At 59.9% G+C, this 19,884-nt stretch overlaps 8 protein-coding genes across 8 annotated transcripts; 1 reads left to right on the plus strand and 7 right to left on the minus strand.

The window, feature by feature from the left end:
* Window positions 1–163: 163 nt before the first annotated feature.
* On the plus strand, window positions 164–3,124 carry BXZ73DRAFT_42280 (OPT oligopeptide transporter; the record flags this gene model as incomplete). Its single annotated transcript, XM_048018927.1, has 13 exons — window positions 164–355; window positions 411–594; window positions 653–712; window positions 771–845; window positions 903–992; window positions 1,048–1,075; window positions 1,136–1,261; window positions 1,314–1,519; window positions 1,572–1,919; window positions 1,980–2,062; window positions 2,119–2,206; window positions 2,260–2,341; window positions 2,404–3,124. The coding sequence occupies 13 exons, from the start codon at window positions 164–166 to the stop codon at window positions 3,122–3,124; spliced, it is 2,283 nt and encodes a 760-aa protein (XP_047881018.1).
* A 163-nt stretch (window positions 3,125–3,287) lies between these two features.
* Window positions 3,288–4,809, minus strand: BXZ73DRAFT_88445 (histone deacetylase 8; the record flags this gene model as incomplete). The annotated part of the gene is made up of 9 exons (XM_048024947.1): window positions 3,288–3,340; window positions 3,376–3,442; window positions 3,500–3,555; window positions 3,627–3,915; window positions 3,954–4,173; window positions 4,226–4,283; window positions 4,339–4,402; window positions 4,438–4,695; window positions 4,753–4,809. 9 exons carry the CDS (start codon window positions 4,807–4,809, stop codon window positions 3,288–3,290), a joined length of 1,122 nt encoding a protein of 373 aa, XP_047881019.1.
* A 440-nt stretch (window positions 4,810–5,249) lies between these two features.
* On the minus strand, window positions 5,250–6,038 carry BXZ73DRAFT_75248 (Cloroperoxidase; the record flags this gene model as incomplete). Its single annotated transcript, XM_048022181.1, has 3 exons — window positions 5,250–5,483; window positions 5,576–5,855; window positions 5,917–6,038. 3 exons carry the CDS (start codon window positions 6,036–6,038, stop codon window positions 5,250–5,252), a joined length of 636 nt encoding a protein of 211 aa, XP_047881020.1.
* A 548-nt stretch (window positions 6,039–6,586) lies between these two features.
* On the minus strand, window positions 6,587–7,332 carry BXZ73DRAFT_98517 (uncharacterized protein; the record flags this gene model as incomplete). The annotated part of the gene is made up of 5 exons (XM_048027709.1): window positions 6,587–6,983; window positions 7,037–7,068; window positions 7,119–7,170; window positions 7,220–7,235; window positions 7,296–7,332. The coding sequence occupies 5 exons, from the start codon at window positions 7,330–7,332 to the stop codon at window positions 6,587–6,589; spliced, it is 534 nt and encodes a 177-aa protein (XP_047881021.1).
* Window positions 7,333–10,031: 2,699 nt separating this feature from the next.
* On the minus strand, window positions 10,032–11,618 carry BXZ73DRAFT_98518 (uncharacterized protein; the record flags this gene model as incomplete). The annotated part of the gene is made up of 1 exon (XM_048027710.1): window positions 10,032–11,618. The coding sequence occupies one exon, from the start codon at window positions 11,616–11,618 to the stop codon at window positions 10,032–10,034; it is 1,587 nt and encodes a 528-aa protein (XP_047881022.1).
* A 692-nt stretch (window positions 11,619–12,310) lies between these two features.
* BXZ73DRAFT_42005 (uncharacterized protein) lies at window positions 12,311–15,362 on the minus strand (the record flags this gene model as incomplete). Its single annotated transcript, XM_048018879.1, has 6 exons — window positions 12,311–13,281; window positions 13,332–14,523; window positions 14,573–14,605; window positions 14,659–15,039; window positions 15,098–15,179; window positions 15,235–15,362. The coding sequence occupies 6 exons, from the start codon at window positions 15,360–15,362 to the stop codon at window positions 12,311–12,313; spliced, it is 2,787 nt and encodes a 928-aa protein (XP_047881023.1).
* Window positions 15,363–15,951: 589 nt separating this feature from the next.
* On the minus strand, window positions 15,952–17,074 carry BXZ73DRAFT_88448 (uncharacterized protein; the record flags this gene model as incomplete). The annotated part of the gene is made up of 6 exons (XM_048024948.1): window positions 15,952–16,195; window positions 16,279–16,386; window positions 16,407–16,607; window positions 16,702–16,808; window positions 16,877–16,906; window positions 16,931–17,074. The coding sequence occupies 6 exons, from the start codon at window positions 17,072–17,074 to the stop codon at window positions 15,952–15,954; spliced, it is 834 nt and encodes a 277-aa protein (XP_047881024.1).
* Window positions 17,075–18,887: 1,813 nt separating this feature from the next.
* On the minus strand, window positions 18,888–19,830 carry BXZ73DRAFT_41956 (kinase-like domain-containing protein; the record flags this gene model as incomplete). The annotated part of the gene is made up of 2 exons (XM_048018867.1): window positions 18,888–19,201; window positions 19,263–19,830. Coding segments are annotated over 2 exons (882 nt in total), but the record flags the coding sequence as incomplete, so codon positions are not given.
* Between the last annotated feature and the right edge of the window lie 54 nt (window positions 19,831–19,884).

Consider the following 19,884-nt stretch of genomic DNA (forward strand, 5'->3'; position numbering starts at 1 on the left):
TGATAGCGTCCCGTAAGAGCGCAGGGAGCTTGGGGGCACATGCATGCAGCCATCCTATATAACTCCAGCCGGGCCGTCGTGCGACCTCGGTCGTCCTGCGCCGCCCTCTGGCCTTCCGTCTCCTCGCTGAGCTCGCTCGCCCGTCCGTCCCGACACCACGACGATGCCGCTGTTCAACCGCAACGCCGGCACCGCGGCGGCGGAGGCTGAAAAGCCTTCCCGCCCCGAGTCCCTCAGCTCCGGAGAGAAGGACCCCGACTTCTTGGCGAAGAAGGTGGCCGACGTCGAGTCCCTCACGGAGGTAGAAGATGTGGCTTCCGTGGTCATCGAGCACGACGAAGACGTCGCCGTCGAGGTACGTCATCTGTCGTCCTGACCAGACTTCTTCTAAGCGATTTCTCGGTATTCAGGTCATCTCGACCCAAGATGATCCGGACTTGCCCGTTTACACGTTCCGCCTCGTGTTCCTGGGCATCGGCTTGTCCGCCTTCACGTCTGTGTTGGGCACCATCTACACGTTCAAACCGCAGAATGCGTCCGTGTCGCAGCTGTTCTGCCTCATCATCGCGTATGTCCTCGGAACGGCAATGCACTGTAGGTTACTGTTCAGTTCTTCAGAGCCGAAATCGTATGCTGATTAGGCTCTTGACAGCGGTTATGCCCTCCCACGGCTTTTGGCGGCACCTCAACCCTGGTCCTTTCAACATCAAGGGTACGTCGTCAGCTTGACATTGTAAAAAGCACTATCTGTACTGAGCATTGTGTTCCAGAGCACACTGCGATCGTCATTATGTCCTCGACTGCCTCGTCGGTGGCTGTGGCCATGGAGATCATTGCGGCTCTCGGTATGTCTCCTGCTCGCGTTCTCGTGTATATGAGACCTAACTTTGACAAACATGCAGATCTCTTCTATGACGTCAAGCTGAATGCTGCTGTCGCCATCTTCCAGATCTTTGCTACCCAGATGATTGGGTATGGTGTTGCTGGCATCCGTCGGTCCTATTTCCCCGTCTCGTTACACATTTCATGCTAAACGGCACTTCGCAGTCCGCAACCTGCTGGTATACCCGACCTAGTATGTTTCAATATGCGACTTGCTGTGGAACCGGCTCTGATCTAGTGTGTGATTCTACAGTGCATTCTACCCCACGTACATCTCCGTGGTCAACCTCCTTCAAAGTTTGCACTTTGGCGGTGTACTGAACCACAAGAAGCGTCGCTACTTCTGGATTGTGTTCGCGGCTATCTTCTTCTGGGAGTGGTGCGTGGACTGCTATTACGATGGTCTAACGGCGACCTAAGCCCCATTCCAGGATTCCGCAGTACCCTTTCCCCTGGCTCACGGCCATCTCCGTCGTGTGTCTTATCGACAATGGTCGGCACGATCTTGTCAGGAACCTCTTTGGCGCAGGATCTTCCAACGAGGGTATCGGTCTTCTCAGTTTCGGCACGAGCTGGACCCTCATTACTCAGGGAAACCCGCTCGTCTGGCCCCTCAAGACACAGATGAACTCGTACCGTCAGTCAATGCGACTGATGTTGAATATTTGGCGTACTCACTCCTAACGTAGTCGGCATGGCTATCGGATACCTTGTGCTCGTCCTCGCGTACGAGAAGAACGTCTTCAATGGGCGTGACCTTCCCTTCATGTCAACCTCCCTCTTCGGCACCGATGGCGACACTTACAATCAAACGGCTATCCTCACCAGCGACAACAGGCTCGACCCCTCCAAGCTCGCCGAAGTCGGTCTGCCGCGGTACTCGACCACGTACGCCATCTCGCAGATGTGCTATAACTTCAGCGTTGGCGCCGCGATCACCCACGTCCTCCTCTGGAGCTGGCCCGAGCTCAAGCGTGCTTTCGGGAACATGAACTTCATGAAGGGCGACCAGGATATTGACGACCCGCACTACCAGCGTGAGTGACACCATCATGGTGTTCTATGACTGCGACCTCATCATGCCAACGTTTTCACAGAGATGAAGAAGTATCCCGAGGTTCCCCAGTGGTGGTATCTCACTCTCTTCCTTGCTTCCCTAGCTGTTGGCATTGGTTGCAGTGTAAGCTATCGTCTGCCACCTCCGTTGGCCACGACTAACCGTATCTATTCGTTCAGTACAACGGTGGTGACTGGCTCATGCCTGCTTGGAGTATTATCGTCTTCACCATCATCAGCGCCCTCCTCGCCGTCTGCTTGGGTTTCAGTGAGTTTTTGGTGTTGTGTCCGCAACATCAATAGCTCATCTGTTTCGCGTAGTCTACGCTACGACTGGCTTCCAGATCGCCATCAAGTATGTCATCTACCTGCTGGCGGCTTTCGTGCACCCCGGAGAGCCTATGTGCGTCCAAATCCATCTCCCCTCCACTCATATTGCTCACGTGCTCTCAATTCTCTCCGCAGTGCCGTCATGTACGCGAATCTGTACGGCAACAGCTCCGCCTTCCAGACAATGAATATGCTCCAGGACCTCAAGCTCGGCCAGTACACCAAGCTTCCCCCGCGCGCAACCTTCTGGACGCAGATGGCGGGCTCCATCATCGGCTCCGTCTTCAACTACACGATGATGTCCACCATCGTCGCCAACAACCGCGCCGCGCTCATCGACCCGATCGGGACCCGGGTGTGGTCCGGGTGGATCATCCAGTCCTACAACTCGAACTCGGTCGCGCTCGGCGCGCTCGGCGAGCAGCTCTTCACCGTCGGCAAGGCGTACGACCTCATCGGCTTCGCGGTGCTCATCGGCTTCCTCTTCCCGATCCCCTTCTGGCTCGTCGCCCGCTACGCGCCCAAGGGCTCGCGCGTCGCCGCCGCCGCCGCGTTCGTCCACACGCCGATCGTCGCGCTCTACGTCGGCTACCTGCCGTACTCCGTCAACGGGCAGTGGTGGAGCTGCCTCGTGATCGGCGTCGCGAGCCAGTGGTGGGCGCGCACGCGCCGGCCGAAGTGGTTCAAGAAGTACAACTACCTGACGTCCGCCGCGCTCGACGGCGGGAGCCAGGTCATCCTCTTCATCCTCTCGTTCGCCGTGTTCGGCGCGAGCGGGAACGCGGTCGAGTTCCCGTTCTGGTGGGGCAACCCCGACCCTTCCGTGATCTCGGTCGATCACTGCAAGTCGACGTAGGAGGAGGACGAGTCTCATGTTTAATGCTTCACGATATGATGTCGGGATTTGTACGAAGCGTGTATCCGTAGAGCTAATTTTACAATTCTGAAATCCCGACGGCGTGTGCATGCCTCAACTCAAGGGCTCTGCCGCCTGTTGCATCCTCTTTTCGATGATCCTGCTATTGCTGTGAAGTTTTCTTCGACGCGACGAGGTACTCATCCCTGTTTTTGTCTTGAAAGTTCCCCGCAGGCACGTTGAGGGTGAACGAGGGGCATACAAGGGGAACGCTCCATGGTCCGGGATGTCCGCGTCCAGGGGCAGCGGTCGGCCGAGCTGCAGCATCAAGCGGAGTGAGCCCAAGCTCCCAAACAACACGTTGGTCGGACGCACAGCAACAGACGTCAAGTACGTCCACGCCCGCGCGACGTTCGGAGACCTGTACCCCCCTCCCAGCGCGCGACGCCGCCCGTCAGCCGTCTCCCTCTCGCCCGGACCCGCGCGAGACACCGCCGCTCACCTCCGCCCAGGAGCAGCACCTTGCACCCCCACCCGCACACCCGGTCCACGCACCAGCCCATCGACCCCTCGCCGTCCCCGATCGACCAGTTCCACGTCGCGTACGGGTCCCCCGCGAGCCCGTCCGCGCCGCACTGCACGACGACGCAGTCCGGCCGGAACGCCGCGCGGACGCGCTCGACGAGCGGCCACACGCGCGCGAACGCGCCGCGGCCCGCGCCGCGCTCGAGCGGCAGCGCGAGCGTGAACGGGTCGAAGCCGGCGTCGGACGGGTCCGAGAGGCGCGCGAGCTCGTCCGCGGGGAAGAACCCGGGCCGGCGTGGTGGACGGAGAGGGTGAGGACTTGCGGGCTGGAGGAGCCGGCGGCGGAGCGGTGGAAGGCGTGGGAGACGCCGTCGGAGAAGTGGAGGTCGAGGTCGAGGTACATGACGCGCGGGCGGGTGAGGCCGCCGTCGGGAGACGGTTGGGGGCGCTTGAGCGCGAGGATGGCGAGGACGCAGTCGGCGACGTAGCAGAAGCCCGAGGCTTGGGCTTTCTGCGCGTGGTGTCTGTTGAATTGAGATCAGGAGGCGCGACCTGGGTGAGAAGCGTCGGGCGCACCGTCCTCCGTCCCAGCAGATGGCTATGTCCACTTTGTCTTCTTTGAGTGCTTTGGCGGCTGCATTTGTGTGAGAAGATGGGAATTTGTGGAAACCATAGCAGCATGTGCCCACCAGTCAGTGATGCCCCCGCGACGTACTTGACATAGTCTCTCATCTGCGGGAACGGTGGACAATCCTGTTGACATAACTACTGTCAGCGCACTTGGACACCATTAGACTGCCAAGACCACTAGCCTCTGTCAGACCGAATTCTTCGTTTGCGTCGTCCTCGGTGCTGACGTCTTCCTTCAAAACGTGCTCGAGAAAATCCCGGTCATGATACGCTGAGAGCTCCCGGAACTCTGCGGGGGACGGCGGCAGGCTCTGCACGCCTAGACCGGCGTCATCGGTGGATAGCAGCCCAAACGCTTTGACGAGCGAATGGACAAGCAGGGACCTGTTCTTGTTGGAAGGCAGCAAGGACGACACCTAAGCTGAAGCTTCTTAGAGGGGATGGCATACCCGGATACCATAGATGCCACTCACCTTTACAAGATCGTTAGATACCACGTAGCCCACTCTTCTCTCGTACGTCTGTTGCATGTCACCAATTCTAAGTTAGTCGTGCGCTTCGAGGTACGCGGCTACGTCTTGAATGAGAGTGGTCAGCATGATGAATGGGCATAGATCGCAGTTTGACGGGCATACAAAACGACCCTTGGACTTGGCGTGCTTACACACATTGTATGACTGCCAAGACGAGCTACCTGGACTTGAAAGCAGATGATGCACGCAGGCGAGGAATTCGACCCGTGCCAGCCGGATATTGTGCAAGTTGGGACAAAGTTGGGAGCTTGCAAGTCGAACTGCCAGTAAGCGCCAAAATGATGAACCGGTCCGATTTAGGGTATGAGCGTGGGAAGTTGTCTCCTCTCTATAGTATGATATTCTATTCGTACAGACTACGATGGTCTACTCGCCGCCCTGTTTGTTTTGAATCCGCTCGATCCTCGCGATATCTCTGCTGCGCGCGAAGAGAGTCCTCAGCCCGACGGCCTTCGTCGGGGCGTCCACCCGTCGGGCAGCCTCTCCTTCCCCATCCACTGCTTCAAGTACGCCTTCGGGACGCGCTTCAGCCCGTCCGCCGCCCCCAACTCCTTCGCCTCCCCGTCTCCCCAGCTCTCCACCCCAAACACCTCGAAGAGCAGCGAGAGCTCGAGCCGGCTCGCGCGCGCGTGCACCGCGCCCAGCGGCCGCGCGACCGCCTGCCGCGCCACCTGCGCCTCGCACAGGTCCTCGAGCGCGAGCCCCCACTCCCCGCGCGCGCCGCGCCGACGAGCAGCCGGAGCAGGCGCCGGTCCGGGCGCACGGGCGCGAAGGGCGCCGCGGGCGTCCCGTCGTCGTCGTCGGCCGCGGCGGCGTGCACGAGCGACGCGTCGTGCTCGAGCGCGAACGCGCCGCCGTGCCGCGCGAGCGCGTGGAGGTCGAGCGTGCGCCCGCCGCCGCCGCCGCCGCGGAGCGCGGAGCCGTCGCCGCAGCACGCGAGCGCGAGCGCGGTCGTGAGCCGCGCGGCGGGCGCGGAGAGGTTGTAGACCGCGCGGAGGGCGGCGATGAGCTGGGCGCGGGTGAGCGCGCGGCCGTCTCGCGGGCTGCAGGCAGGTGGCGTGTCAGGGTGCGGCGGACAGAGAGGTGGTGTGGGCGGAGGCTTACATGTATCCGTGGTTTGCGAGCGCGTTGAGCGCGGGGCACGGCGAGCGGCTGTCGGTGGGGCGCGGGGGGATGTACGAGTGGTCGTTGAGACTCATGGAGGGAGTTGGAGTTGGGGCTGACATGGGGCGGGGTTTGGTGGGGCGGGAATACTTCACGGGGCGCTTTTCATCTCGACTGGACACCGTCCATCCCGGCCTGCGTGTTGAAGCGGAAAGGCCTCACGGGTAAGAGCCTCCGCTAGGTGCGTCAGAGCGCGGCGCGGGAGCGTATCGCGCTGTCGGGGAAAGAGGCAACGAAACTGGCCTGCATCGCACACGGGACGATATCCGTGACGGCAAGGACTTCCGCTGGTCCGCAGTACTTCGGGTTCCGCATTATTGCTGAGACTGACAGAAAACAATTTCGACGGCAAGTTCGACCAGCGCAGGCCACATACTTAGAGGGGGCAGAATCTGGAAGGGACAGTCCTGTACATGCGCGAAGGAGTTCGAGCCAGCGTGCTGTAAGTACTTCAACAAACTCTACGTAATGTCACAGTCCATAACCAAAGTCAGAGGACACTGTACATCAAATCCTATCCGGTTCCAGAAAATGATACAGATGCGCTCACCGCCATATGTACAACGCTGACGAACGGGGAGCCACCAACCGAGCCCATACGTCCGCATATCTACACAATTTCCTCTAGCTCCAGCTCTTCCCCGATGTTGGTCGACCGCACCGACCGCGACGGCTGTAACGACAGCCGCTCCGCGTCGGGATAGCTCGCATGCGTGTGCATTCTCGCGACACGGGTGTCTGAGCCAACCGCCGTGAGGCCGATTAGCCACGGGCTGTGTACGTGCTGGAGCTCAGCTGAGCCATCACTAGAATCAAGTGTCATGACATCTGCCGCGTCGATCCCGGACCGGAGAGGGGCCCCTATGTTCTCGAGTATGTCTTCGGAGTGGAAGATGGTGGAGAAGATCGGAGTGGGGAGTGCGCCGGAGGGGCGATCTGAGTCGGGGAGTGTTTCGGCGACTTGGCGGAGGTTGAGGAGAAAGCGGGTGATGAGGATGGAAGTAATGCTAAGGGAGTGTCAGATTGAAGACAACCGAGGAGAAAGACGAATGGAGCGTACGGAGATACGATATGTGAAACGCTAGTTGTTCCCTGCTGCTGCCGTGAGCATGGCAGCGAAAAGCCATAGGCTTGGTACATACGTTCGGGATGGAGCTGATAATCATTTGCGCGACGTTTAATGCTAGAAGGAGTCTAGTCCCATGTAAGCATGAAAGAGAACTCAAAGGGTCGAAACGCTCACAAGAAGTACAAGGTCCCTGCGTAACGTTCGAAGGGCATTAGTCGAGAACTTGACACTACGAAAAGAGAAAACGCACCGTCTCGTAGAAGCAGCACTGACAGAGTGGGGTTCATGTCTAGTCGGAGCGCAGCCTTCCTTACACGTGCAGTCTTCATAAGCGTGAACAAAAGAACCAGGAAGCTCGCGAATGCGGAGGTAGCGCGGTTGATGAAAATAGCTGTTGGCCTAGTGTTAACGGGCGTGACCAGAATTGGTACAGCGTTCCACACGCACCGCTAGAATTTTGTCAGATATTGAATGTTGTCAGAACATGGTGCCGATAACGTACGTAGTAAAAAGCGGCATCGACCTGAGTGCACACCCCTTTGAGGGTGGCGGAACGATGATGGGAACCGCCTGAGAGTACACATACTGACCCAGGATGGCACATGAACAGTGCGTCACTGTACGTATGCACGATGCGGCGTGATGATAACGTACCGTACTGCAGATAGGGCTGACGAGGAAGAGGAGGAGGACTGGCAGGGCGGGTCGCCAGTCTCTCGACCATGTAGCATATATCCTTAGAGCAAAGAAAACTTGACAAATTTGTATCAACGGTGTTATTCTGTGAAGGAAACTAGGGCGGAGCCGAGAACTTGCCTGCAGCGATGACGGAAGCTAGAATTTGAAGCGACTGGTGTGCACGTACGACGGGCGAACAGCTGACAACATCGGTAAATACACGCGCGCCGGTTGCAGTTCAGATTCAGACCATGTACCTCTGGGATGCTTTAGCGCAGGATATAGGATATATAGTGATACGCACCGTGACTTTTCGCACAGGAGCTAGTTCGATCAGTGCGAGCATACTGATCGCGAGGTTGACATAGCGGTTGAGCAGAAAAAGCCCAGAAGGTGCACCGATCCGCTTGCCCCATATGTACTCAACCTCCCGGCCAAATGTGATTATGTAGTCGAAAACGAAGAGTACTTTGGGCGCATATAAACACTCAGCTCCGAACAACACAGTGAAGTCGTGTGATGAATGACGTACCTCTGGCTGAGGCGTCTATGTATGACCCTTGTAAGCTGACCTCGCAGACTAGTTCACCGTTCCCATTCTAATGCGCATATAGCAATGCAATGTACTCACATGGTCCCAGAGGATTTGATCACATCATTGTGAACGGTATTGTGCATGGATGGAGGTGAGGGGGTGTTGCGACCTTGCTGGGGGAGGTGCAACAAATGTTCGCACTGCCGACCACGCCCGTCAGTCTATATCTTGCGCGCACTCTGCACAGGCGTATTGCAAAGCGTGAGGTGCCGAAACCGCTCGAAAATGCGGAGATACCACGTACCATGGGATGAAGAGTTTGACGTGAGCGGGGGAGGATTATGAAGGGAGGGTCTGCCTGCCCAGTGCGTGAGATGAAAGCGGGAGAAAGGTGGGTGAGGCGGCTTACGGATTTCCTGGTTTGCATATAGTCGGTCGTAATACTAATAGTCTGTCGGGAATCGGGGCGTCCGAATGTATAATGGGCGGTCGCGAAGTATGCCAAAGTGGCAACCAACAGGTGTCGCAGTCAGTGCTGTCCACAAGCCGCGACCACGGTACACCTGGAGCCCACCCAACCCCGAGTGTTCCCACATCCGGTCCACTGTTGACTCCATCTCGATGCGAAAGCCGCGAGGAAGGGTGTTGAGCAACGTGGTCGTGGACTGCCACCAGTGGCCGCCAGCCTTGAGCGCTCGATCCTAGCGCCGACCACGCTCAGTCGGCGCACAGCTGCTCGTCTTGTGCAACCCACCCGTCCCTTCGGATGCGGACGTGTCTGGATTGGCGCGTGGCCGCAGCACTTGGCCGTCTTCGTCATCTTCCGCACCTCCGCGACCCAAGCCAGTTAGCCTAAGTTACCCTTGCCAGGGCCTTGGCTCCCGAGACCCTGGCGCTCCGCGTGTCGCTTCATGCATCGCGCCCTCCACCTTCACACCAACCAACGCTCCGGCTCCCCCCAGAATCACAACGACGAAGGAAGTGGAGGTGAGTCTGTGACATAAGGATTTGCGCGCGACCCTCCCTCCCCGAAATTCTTAAGCGATGTTCTCTTTCCATGCGCCCGTTGTTTGCTTCCGGTCCCCAGTGTCTGGAAGCGAGAATGGTACGAAGACGAACCGGGCACATTGCACCTCAGCCACTGGACGAGGAGTGGGATCGAAATTCGCAACGTCTCACAAAGTACGGCAGTACATTGAGGGACGACACGTCGACTTCACGGCCCTCACGGCCATGCGGAAAGACATTGGATACTGGGCCAGTATCTGGGCGCAGTCGCGGTGTAGGATCCATGCGCTCGCGGCCGACAAGTTCCACGTACTAGACCTCCAGCCGGGATGCCCGATCAGCCAAGAGAAGCGGATGATGATCGCGCTGTTCAATGACTACATTAATGCCACGAAACGGGCGTGGCTCGTTGCTGCCATACTAGCGAGTCATTTCCACCACGTAAGGTCACAAGTGGTTGACCGTTCCAGGCGCGGAGCCACGAAACCGATGTGCAGTAGTACAAGATTCTCCGCTGATTGGTGAGTCCATAACAGCTTCACTTCGATGCAGCATCCATCTCAACACTTGTCATGCAGCCGCCAACAGCGCAGTGCGAGGACACCATCGTCGTTCTGTTTTATCGGAGATCCGGCGTTAATGCATCATACTTATGACTTGCTGCCTCGACTGGCGCTTCTGTCGAAACGTACATCCTCGCATGACGCATACTTTTGGGCACTTCCCGATGAGTATGCATTATGAGATAGTTATTGTATACAACATTCAGAGGTCGGCGGCGGTGGGGAAGATGTTGGGGTTGTAGCCGTTCGCCTGCAGACGCTTGACGAGGAAGTTGATGGAGGTCACGTAGGTGCAGTCCGACCGCAAGTCGGTGGTCCCGGCACCGCCGGTGAGGATGCCCGCGACCCTGCCCGTTCCGTCGATCACGACCGACCCCGAATCACCGCGCTTGGAGAAGACGCCGGACTCGGAGTTGCGTGGATAGACGGCGACCTCCCTCGACGGCTGACCCGGCTCGCCCTGGAAGCAGTAGCGAACGACGGAACGGATGGTGTTGAGGCGTCCGACCGTCAAGCCAGATGCGCCGCCGCGTTTGATGACCATGGTGTCGGGTTCGTGGTCGTGGACGAGGGTATTGTTGCCGGGCTTGCCCATCTCGCCGTCCGGGATGGTGCCAGAGAACTTCAGCAACCGGTCCCCAGGGTACTTGAACGAAGTCGGGTCGGGCGAGCGCGGGCGCATCCACAAGGTGAACTTGCCGGGGCAGATGGAGGTGCCAAGATCGATACAGTTGCCGACGAAGTTCGCCTTGTCGACGCGAGAGCGGTCGATCTCGACCACGGCCCAATCCTCAGTGCACTGATCAGGCCCGACGCCGAAATCGAGAGGCGGGGAGAGCACGACGTGGCCCATGGCGCGGTCGGCCGGAGAGCCCCAGTCGCGAGTGATGTTGGGGAGAAACTCGTTGAGAGCCGCGATCGCCCCCCTGGCGTCCTCCTCCTCGCGCTCGACACACGCCCTCTCCTTCTCGGCCTCCTCGTCATTACGTCCCTCAACGGCAAGCTTCCGAGCTGCGAGATACGTAAGAAGGGCATCCTTGCCCCAGATCTTCGACTTGATGGCCTCGATCCGCTCCTGGAGGGCGGCATCGCTGAGTAGGAAGACCTTCTTTGTCGCCTCGAGCGGGGCGTGTTTCTCGTTGGTCATGGTATCAGGGTGGAAAAGGACGTGGCGAGCGGTGAGGAGGAAGAGCTTGTCGGGGTGCTTAGGGTCGATGAAGAAGAAGCTGCCGGTACCCTCGACGTCGGGGGTGTCGGAGCCGCAAATGGGCAGGCCGAGGGTGGTGGCGAAGGGCTCGATGGCCTCGACGATGGGGTCGCTGGTGAAGACGGGCTTGTGCAGCTTCGCCTGGAGGGACGTCTCCGACGTACGGATCTCGACGTGGACGTCGGAGACTCCACTGCGCGTCAAGATGGAGCGGCAGCCGAGAGCGACCTCGACGCCCTTCGCGCCCGAGAGAGAGCCGGGGACGACCCCAACCCAGATGATGACGGGGAAAGACTCGCCGCCAACGTACCCGATACGCGCCGGGTCCAAGCTCGTCCAGGCCACCTGCTGGCTCGCGAGGTACGCCTCGATGGCGGAAGCGACGGTGGGCTCCCAGACGCGGTCCAGGTCGTGGGGACCGACGGGCTTGAGCTCCTTCGCGTCGAGGTAGGTCTCGATGCCCCAGGGCTCGATCCAAGGCTCGACGCTGGAACGCGCAACGAGCTCTGACTTAGAGGGGAGGCCGTAGTAGTAGCAGGCGGCCTCGACCGGAGACGGGATGCTGGGAGCGTTGGGATTCATCTGGGTGTGATGCGCGAAGCTGATGCGGATAGAGGAGCTGCTAGCGACGGGCTCAATACCTGTTGTTCATTCCAAGGGTGCGCAAAAATCGCCCAGGCAAGCATGATTCAGCGGGCTGAGGGACCTAATTAATGTGGTTAGGGTCTGTATTGGTGGACCAATCGCTCCTACCAATCGGACCGATCTGGACTCATTTGGTCCGAATGGCGCTCTTGCACGCTAGATAGCGTGCTAGTTGGCGGAGAGAGATCCAGTTATGAGAGCAGAGAGAGGAGATGACCGTCGGACTGGAGGAGGAGGGCCAAGGTTGAATCGATGACTCGAAATGGGCCGGGGAGTGACGTCACTCAAGCGCCTGTGAATTGCCAATCCGACGCGGCTCCACATGTATTCAGGCCTGCGCTTCTTGTGGCATCTCACTATCTCGCAGGACTACGAATTATGAAATAACCTACTCACGAACCTCACATTCAAGCGAACAACATGCATAAATACTATCGTACGGATACAGCGTGACAAGAACTCGTTGACATAGCATAGACATTGCGTGTGGCACAGCTGCTCCCAATACAAATGCTGGACAGCAGACCACGAGCGAATTCGCTAGAGGCAAGGAGTGGCGATGCGGAAAGTCGTGTGGGGTTCGTAAAAGCAATGTGACGGTCGGATCCGGGAAACCTGGGAGGGCCCGCCTATCGGATGCCGTCCCCGCCGTTCTGCTGCCCGTTGGCATAGGTCGACGTCGTGTCCGTGTACGCCGAGATGTCGAAGTCGTCGTCCTGGTTGTACGTCGTCGTCGGCCTGTTCACCTCTCCGCCCGGCGCGGCCGGCCTGAGCCCCGGGCCCCCGCTCGGATACGGCGAGGACGGCAGCGGCCGCTTCCTGACGCTCAGCGGCGACGTGTCCTGGAGGTTGTCCGTGCTCATGTTTCGCGCCGGCGGACGGCGGAACGCCGCCGCGGAGATCGTGCGCGGCGCGCCACCTCCCGCTCCGATGCCCGCGAGAGAGGGCGTCGAACCGCCCCCGCTGAGACTGTACATCGAATTTACAGCTGGCATCACCGGGGGTGTGAGGGGTGTGGAGACCATGGGGGTGCGGTACGGAGTTCCGTTCGACTCCATCGAAGGCACAGGGGAAGTGCGGGATATGGAGGGACGCCTGCCGCTGCCGTCCATATCGGTCGGCGCAGGCGGGATGGAGGGTGACGGCATCGAGCGGTCGCGTGCGCGCACGTAGCCGTCGATGCGTGGGCTCATCGGCGCACCCGACTGCGAAGAGACCGGCGGAGCGTAGACCGTGTTAAGCGGTTGCAGCGGCGACTCACGTCGCGGTTGGGTGGGGGACGGAGGTTTCTCCTTCTCTTGGATCGGCGAACGCTGCTGGTACGGCGACGAGCCATAGGGAGGCGCAGGGGATTGGGGAAGCGAAGGAGGACGCTCGGACGACGCTGACTGGGGAGGGGAGTTCGACGTCGTCATCATCAATGCGTCAAGCTCGCGGGACACTTCGTGCGCAGCCGCCATGTTGAGTGCATGCTCCTCAGAGAGAGCGGCGGCCGGTGGGCTGGGTGCGCGAGCCATTTGAGGGGACCCTGCGGTCGGAGACCGCGGCTTGGAATCATCTTGCGATTCCCAGGGCGAAGGCGGTGGTGATGTATTAATCGCTAAGATCCACCGGAACCATGTGAGCCAAACAGTCGCAGCCAGTGCGAACAGTGCTTACGTTCTGGGTGCTCCCGTACTGGCGGAATCTGAGGCCCATCCCCCATGGGTGGAACAGGTATCCTGGCAGACCGCGCAGGCGACCCATGCCTCTTCGAGTCGTTGTCAGGCTCCATCTCCGCACCTCCAAATCGCACCCTCCGGCTACCCGGACCTGTGGTATGAAGGGATTCGGTCGAGTGCGAGGGCAACATATACGCTAGCCCGTCGTCGTCGTCATTGAGCGAGTTCCGTCGCGAGCCAGAGGCAGGAGGAGCGCCAAGCCCGGTGGCCAAGCGCATCGCCGTAGGGAGTTGAGAGGGCGCAGCACCCGCTGGAAGACCTTGTGGCTGGAGATGAGGGTGTGTCGGCGTGTACATCGGCGGCGGAATCTCGAAGCTCTGCTGCGCAAAGTCGCTCTCTCCTTTGATGTCGCGGGGGTGCGCAGGCATGCCCATCCGACTGCCGGATGCGGGCAGAGGCGGCCCCGCGCTTGAACTCGCACCGTTGCTGACGGCATCGTTTATATTGAAGTCACCGAGAGCGAGAGCGACGCTGGACGAGAACGAGTCGTCACCGGGACGGTTCAACTCGATCGATGGAGCACGGGTGCCTTCGGCCATAGGAGGAGCGGAGATATACGGGTTTGTTGAGACGTTCGAGACGGTGCTGTTCGGCCCGGGAGGTGGGCGCGGTCCCCCAGTCTTGACGGGGAAGGTGGCGAAGCGACCGCCACGAGGGCCGGATAGTCTGCTGCCTTCAGCCGGACCAAGCGAGCTGGGTTGGGAAGGAGGACCGCCACTGAATGTGCCGAACTCGCTGATGGTGGGCTGTTGCGAACGGGGAGAGGTCGATTGGTCGAACTGCGAGATGCTGAAGCCGGACGTCTCCACAGGAGGAAGGCCGGCGTAAGGGTTTGTTTGAGGGGACATGGGAGGCGACGAGGGCATCTGCATTGGAGGAAGCGGGCTACCCATCTCCTGGCTGTAACCACCGCCATTGTGCTGAGATGCTGAAGGCACAGGCGAAAGCTCGTTGCCCGGTAGTGGGCGGATCGTACGATTCGTCGGGTTGGGGTTCGGATCCGATGAATACTGCACTTCATTGACGGAACGCATGGCCTCCGAGACGAGGAATTCCGTCCTCGCGTGGCCGGCGTAATAGGGCCGGGGCATCCCAGGCTGCGTCAGCTCCAGCGAGATTTCCTGCCCGAACATGGGTATGTGCGTATGACAAAAACCAATGACGACTCACCGTGACGGCGAGCTTGCCCAATTCGCCCACGATCTGCGCCCGAGGTTAGGCACGATCATCCCTCCCGCGATCCACAAGGTACGCACCACGCCTTTCTCGCAGCACTCGAGCAGTGCCCCGAACTTGCGCCCCATCCAGCTGCGGACCGACGACCGCTTGAAGTCACCAAGGTTCGCCTCCTCGGCCATAATGTCCGCGTCCATCTGCCTGATTTCGTCGCGAAGACGGTTCAGGATCTCCGTCTGCTGCTGCAGGTTCTTGTTCTCTGGGTTCATCTTGCTCAGCTTCCGTTCTGCGCCCTCTGCGTCCGCGAAGACGGACTTGCGCCGCCGCTTGAGCTCGTCCAGGTTCTCTTCGCGCGTGCGGACGGACTTCATCTGCTCGCGGATCGTGGTCTCATGGTTCGCGAACGTGATAAGGGCAGTAGCGAAGTGAGAGAGGAGCGCGTTGGACACCGCGAGCGTGTCCTGCTCGCGTACAGAGATTTGTATGTGGGTCATAAAAATCATGACGAGATGTACTCACCCCGAGGTCGTCGCCCTCGCCCTGTCCCCACATCCGAAGCGCGTCGGACGCCCGCGCAAAGTCCACGCTGAGGCGTTGCAATCTAGCCGGGGTTGGACTTCAAAATGATGGTGTGCAAGCAAGCAGCGACAACGTACGAAGTGAGCACCGTCTTCTCCGCGGTGATAAGGTCTTGAAGGGCTCGCAGGTCTTGCTTGCCTGCGAGCCCCGGGATCCCGGGCATAGTGGTATTGTGCGCGATTTTGCGCGCCGCGGTTTTAAACATGGTGATGGTAGCAGGAGGAGAATGAGGGTGGTCGAGGTCGTTAGAGTGGTGAAAATATCAGGGCCTGATGACGAAGAGGCGGTACAAGGCCTGCGCAGTCTGTGTGCACTTGGGGAACTACTGCGGCGACTTGCGGAGAGCGGAGATGTCACAGACCCGATTGCATCATCATTGGGCGCTTCTGCCTATTTATGGAGCGTCCCATAATTGGAAACGAACGCCAGAGTACTGCAACTTCAAGGCGAGGCCTGGCGAGGCTCAGCGACCAGAGGGCGACTGGTAAAGTCGTAGTTGCATATTCACAGGCCGCGGCAGGATAACGGTGGGGCAGAATACGGTCCTTGCAGCAGATAAGTAACAGTACATGCGATGGAAATTAGACTACAGCGGATCTGCTCAAAAAGCAGTATTAACAGTACATGATACAGTATGATGGTTGCGAGAGTATGTGATAAAAAGAGCAGCAGCAAGCACAGCGCCGCGGTCGCAACACAGCGCGTGTTCGGGCAAGGTCCTGCTTGCCTCGGTTGGTCGTCTGGCGAGAAGAGCAGAGCAGAGCAGAGACATAAAAATAGCAGCGGAAAGGTCTTCACCACCCCCGGTTCCATGTCGCCGCGATCTGGTCGAACATCACCTCGCCCTCGATGAACCGCCTTGAACGCCCCCTCCCGTTCATCCCAGCGCTCGCGGACACCCCAAGCACCTGGACGCTGCTCGGGCGCGACTCCTTGGCGCTCTCAGCGATGCTTTCCAGGCGCTGCGCACCACCGGAAGGTCGCTCCTTTGAGTGCTCCCGGTACAGCTTGTTGCGGCGGGTGGCCGGCTCCCACGTCCTCCGCGCGCGATCCGCCAAGATCGTCTGCAGCTCCACGGCCTCGAACCCCGGGGCGAGCATGACCGGAGATGCCGAGCGGACGCGAGGCTCTGGTGCTGGCGGGCGGGCTTGGTGGGGAGCGGTTTATTCAAGTCGACGAGGAGCCACTCGCGGCTTGCCACAGACGTGGGAGTGACGATGAGGGCGAGTCTTCTCCGTCGGAGTCCGACTCCTCGGCGGATGAAGGGAAGATGAGGTCGGTGGGGACGCCGTCGCCCAGCATCTTGCGGACGCGGCGAAGCTTCTCACGGCGGAGGGCAGACTCGGATGGGAGACGGAACGAAGGCGGACGGAGGTTGAGGCTGTCAAAGCTGGCGTGGTCGTAAGGGGGAGAACCGGGGATGGTGGCGAGACTGGGCTTGCGCGAAGAGCTCGGGACGGCGAGCTTGAGGAGCGGGGGACGCGAGACGTGTACGGGGTGCGCCATGCGAGCTCGTCGGTCTTAATGCGCACGCTCGTGTCGACTTGTGCGAGCTGCTGGTCGTGCTCGAGGAGACGGAGTCCGGGCTTTGAGTAACGACGCGGATGGAGTCCATGTCGACCTTGGTGACGGACTTGGAACGTCCGTGCAACTTGAACGGGTTCCTGCTCACGTGGGTGTCTTTGGAGGAGAGGGGGGCGGTACAGGTGTCTTGGTGACTATATGCGGCAGAATGGGTACCTCTTGTCGCTGAAGGTGCGTATATGCACTCACCGACGTAGGAAAGGTCGAGGACATGGGGCGTGCTGCCAAGGACCTGGCCAGTTTGCTGTTGCTGCGCATGAGTCTTGCGCGTTGCTCGCTCGACAGCTCGTTCCGGGTCGGTGGTGGCGGGGGAAAGCGGATGGTGGTGGACATGATCTCTGAGCTGTTCCGAGGGATGACAAGCAGGAGAGAAACGACAGAGGGGTGATAGAGGAGGACCGCTAGGGCCGATTCCGGAGGGCAAGCGTCGAGCGGTGGGGTCGCAGGGTGGGCCGTTTGAGGAGATATACATGCGCGGAGCCCGCCCGAGCGCCCCGGGTTGGCAGCAACAGAGACAAAAGGCCCGCAGTCGGACATACGGTTGGCAGACACGCCGCCCGGGCATACAAAAAGCCCACACACGGCATGGAAGGTGGCAGGGCCCGAGCTGATCAGCCGCTTTGCTTCCCGAGATCTGCGGACGCGACTGACAATAGTGGCGAGACGCCCGGGCCGATGCTGCCCAGCTGCTCCGTATAATAAGCCAGGGGTGCTCGATCTTCTGCCCAGAGCATGCCGCATACAGCGGCGTGAAAGGGAGAGATGACAATAGCGCTCTTTCGGCATCTTGACGTCGTTCGCATGCCTCAACTTCATCTATCGGCGATAAGCCTCCCATCGCCCAGTTGCCTGCGACACCGAACAGGTTAGTCAACGTCATACACATAGTGGGCTCCACACCTCTGATATCATGCCAAATGCATGGCATTAGATGGCCCGAATAACTTCGTGCCATGAAGGCCACGCTCAAGGTACCCACCACACTATACCACATCAAAGAAGGAGGTGACATACGACTTACTCAACGAGATCGCGGGAGCAGCCATAGTATGGCATTCGCCAAGCCTTTCGCCCGCATTTGTTGCAAAGAGGAGGACGGAACGTAGCCAGGAAGGAGTAAGGGGGCCCGTTGATGATGGTAAAGCGAAGGGAAGGCGCTTATTAAGCTCCGGAATTCGACGAGAATTCGAATCGTCTAACAGCTCATCTACTTGTTCTGAACCAAACCGCCCACAAGTATTCGCTGCGCTTTTCAAGTATTCGTACTTTCAGTTGAGCATCTAGAATAGCCTTCTATGTGGCCTGTAAACAATTACAAGCGATCTAAGTTACTTTTGAGGTTGCCCTGCTCTACAACGCCTTTTGGACGCGTCGGAACGTAGGCAACCGCGTCATTACAGCCCGGAGAATCTGCTTGGGGACTTCGGAACCTTCGTCGACTCAAGCGCGCGAGCGCCCTGTTTGCCCAACCCCTGCGCAGGCCTAGCCAATGGAACGACGACGCTCAGCTTCGAGTCCGCGCTCGAGTCGAGCGGCGTCGGTAGTTCGTCATTCTCCGGGTCCGACTCCGACTCCGGTTGCTGGGCAACGACCAGGTCCGAAGGAAGTCGTTCGAGCTTGGGGGCGCGAGGGCGCAGGCAGGGGCAGGGCAGCAACTGGCCAGTCTTCGAACACGGAAGGCTTGAGCACTGGTCTGACGGCGCGGCACATATGCGCGAGCCCATCTCGACAGTGAAGGGGATAGAGGAAGGAAGTCTGAGTCCTCGAGGGGTGTACCCGTAGTCGGGAGCGGCCCCCCGGAGGGGGGTGGGCGCGCGGGCGGGGGTACATGCATGTTCGGGGGCGATGGGCTCCAATTTTCGTCATCTGCATCGGCAGCCTCCTGCTCCTGCTCCTGCTCTTCTTCTTCTTCTGTTTCGTATGAATCGGATGATTCGATGCCGACCGAGTCGTCGCCCCAGTACGACCCTGCCGCCGCAGGCGTCGAGGACGCGCAGCGCGCCGCCGTATCGACCCCGCGCGGGACGTCCGCAAGCGGGCCGCCATCGCCCCCGCGCGCGTCCCCGGGGATCGTCTGCGCGCGCTCGGGCACCTCCTTCAGCCCGCGCGCGCCGTTCCAGATCTCGCGCACGATCGGCGGCGCGACCGCGATCTCCGCGCGGCTCATCCAGAAGGTGTCCACGGCCTCGACCGCCGCGCGGAACTCGGCGAGCGAAAGCGCGGACTCGGGGACGATGGTGAACACGCGGTGGAGGAGCGCGTCGAGTGCGGGCGAGATCGGGAACGTGTTCCGGAGGTGGGTCGGGTCGGTGATGTACTGCCGGAAGGACGCGTCGGTGAGCGTCGCCTTGTACCAGGGGACGCGGAGGACTGCGAGGTGGAGGAGGATGATGCCGAGAGCCCAGGTGTCGGCGCGGGGGGTGTCGTACGGGTAGTCGGTGTCGGAGCAGTCGACACATTCTGCACGAAGGGGAGAGAACGAGGTCAGAGCGGGAGGCACAGGGCGCGAGAAGGTACGTACCAGGACACATGTAGCGCTTGCTGCCGGTGTTGAATGCCGTACTGGACCTCCGGCTCGTCGCGAGCCCGAAGTCGGAGATGCATACGCGGGAGAGCGACGCGTTTGTCATGATGTTCTCCGGCTTGAGGTCGCGGTGGTACACGCCCCTCTTGTGACAGGCTGCGACGCCGTCGATGATCTGGAGGAACACCCGCTTGAGCCTTGCGGTGTTCCCCGCGAACGGAGAATGCTTGTGAATGAAGTTGAACAGGTCGCCGCCTTCGAAGTAGTCCATGACGATGAATACGTGGTCCTTGGTGCGTATCACGCGATGCAGCGTCACGACGTTCTCCACGTTGGAGACGAGCTCATGTAACTTGGTTTCGCGGGTTTGCAACACCGCTGGGTGCGACAACGGGTCCACAGCAGGCATGATCTTGATCGCGCGAATGACGAGGCTGGAATCTTCGGGGACACGCTCTACGGCGCGGTAGACAACGCCGTACGCGCCGGAGCCAAGGAGGTCGAGGAAACGGTACCGCCCATCATCGATCGTCTTGAGTGAGAAGCTGGGGAGAACAAGAGGCATGACGTGAGAGATGTGGGTGGAGGTTATGAGTGGTAAGTAGGGCCGGATTAGTAT

The sequence above is a fragment of the Epithele typhae genome, assembly GCF_022376455.1.
Source record: "Epithele typhae strain CBS 203.58 chromosome Unknown BXZ73scaffold_7, whole genome shotgun sequence".
In the NCBI taxonomy this organism is placed as follows: Eukaryota; Fungi; Basidiomycota; class Agaricomycetes; order Polyporales; family Epitheliaceae; genus Epithele; species Epithele typhae.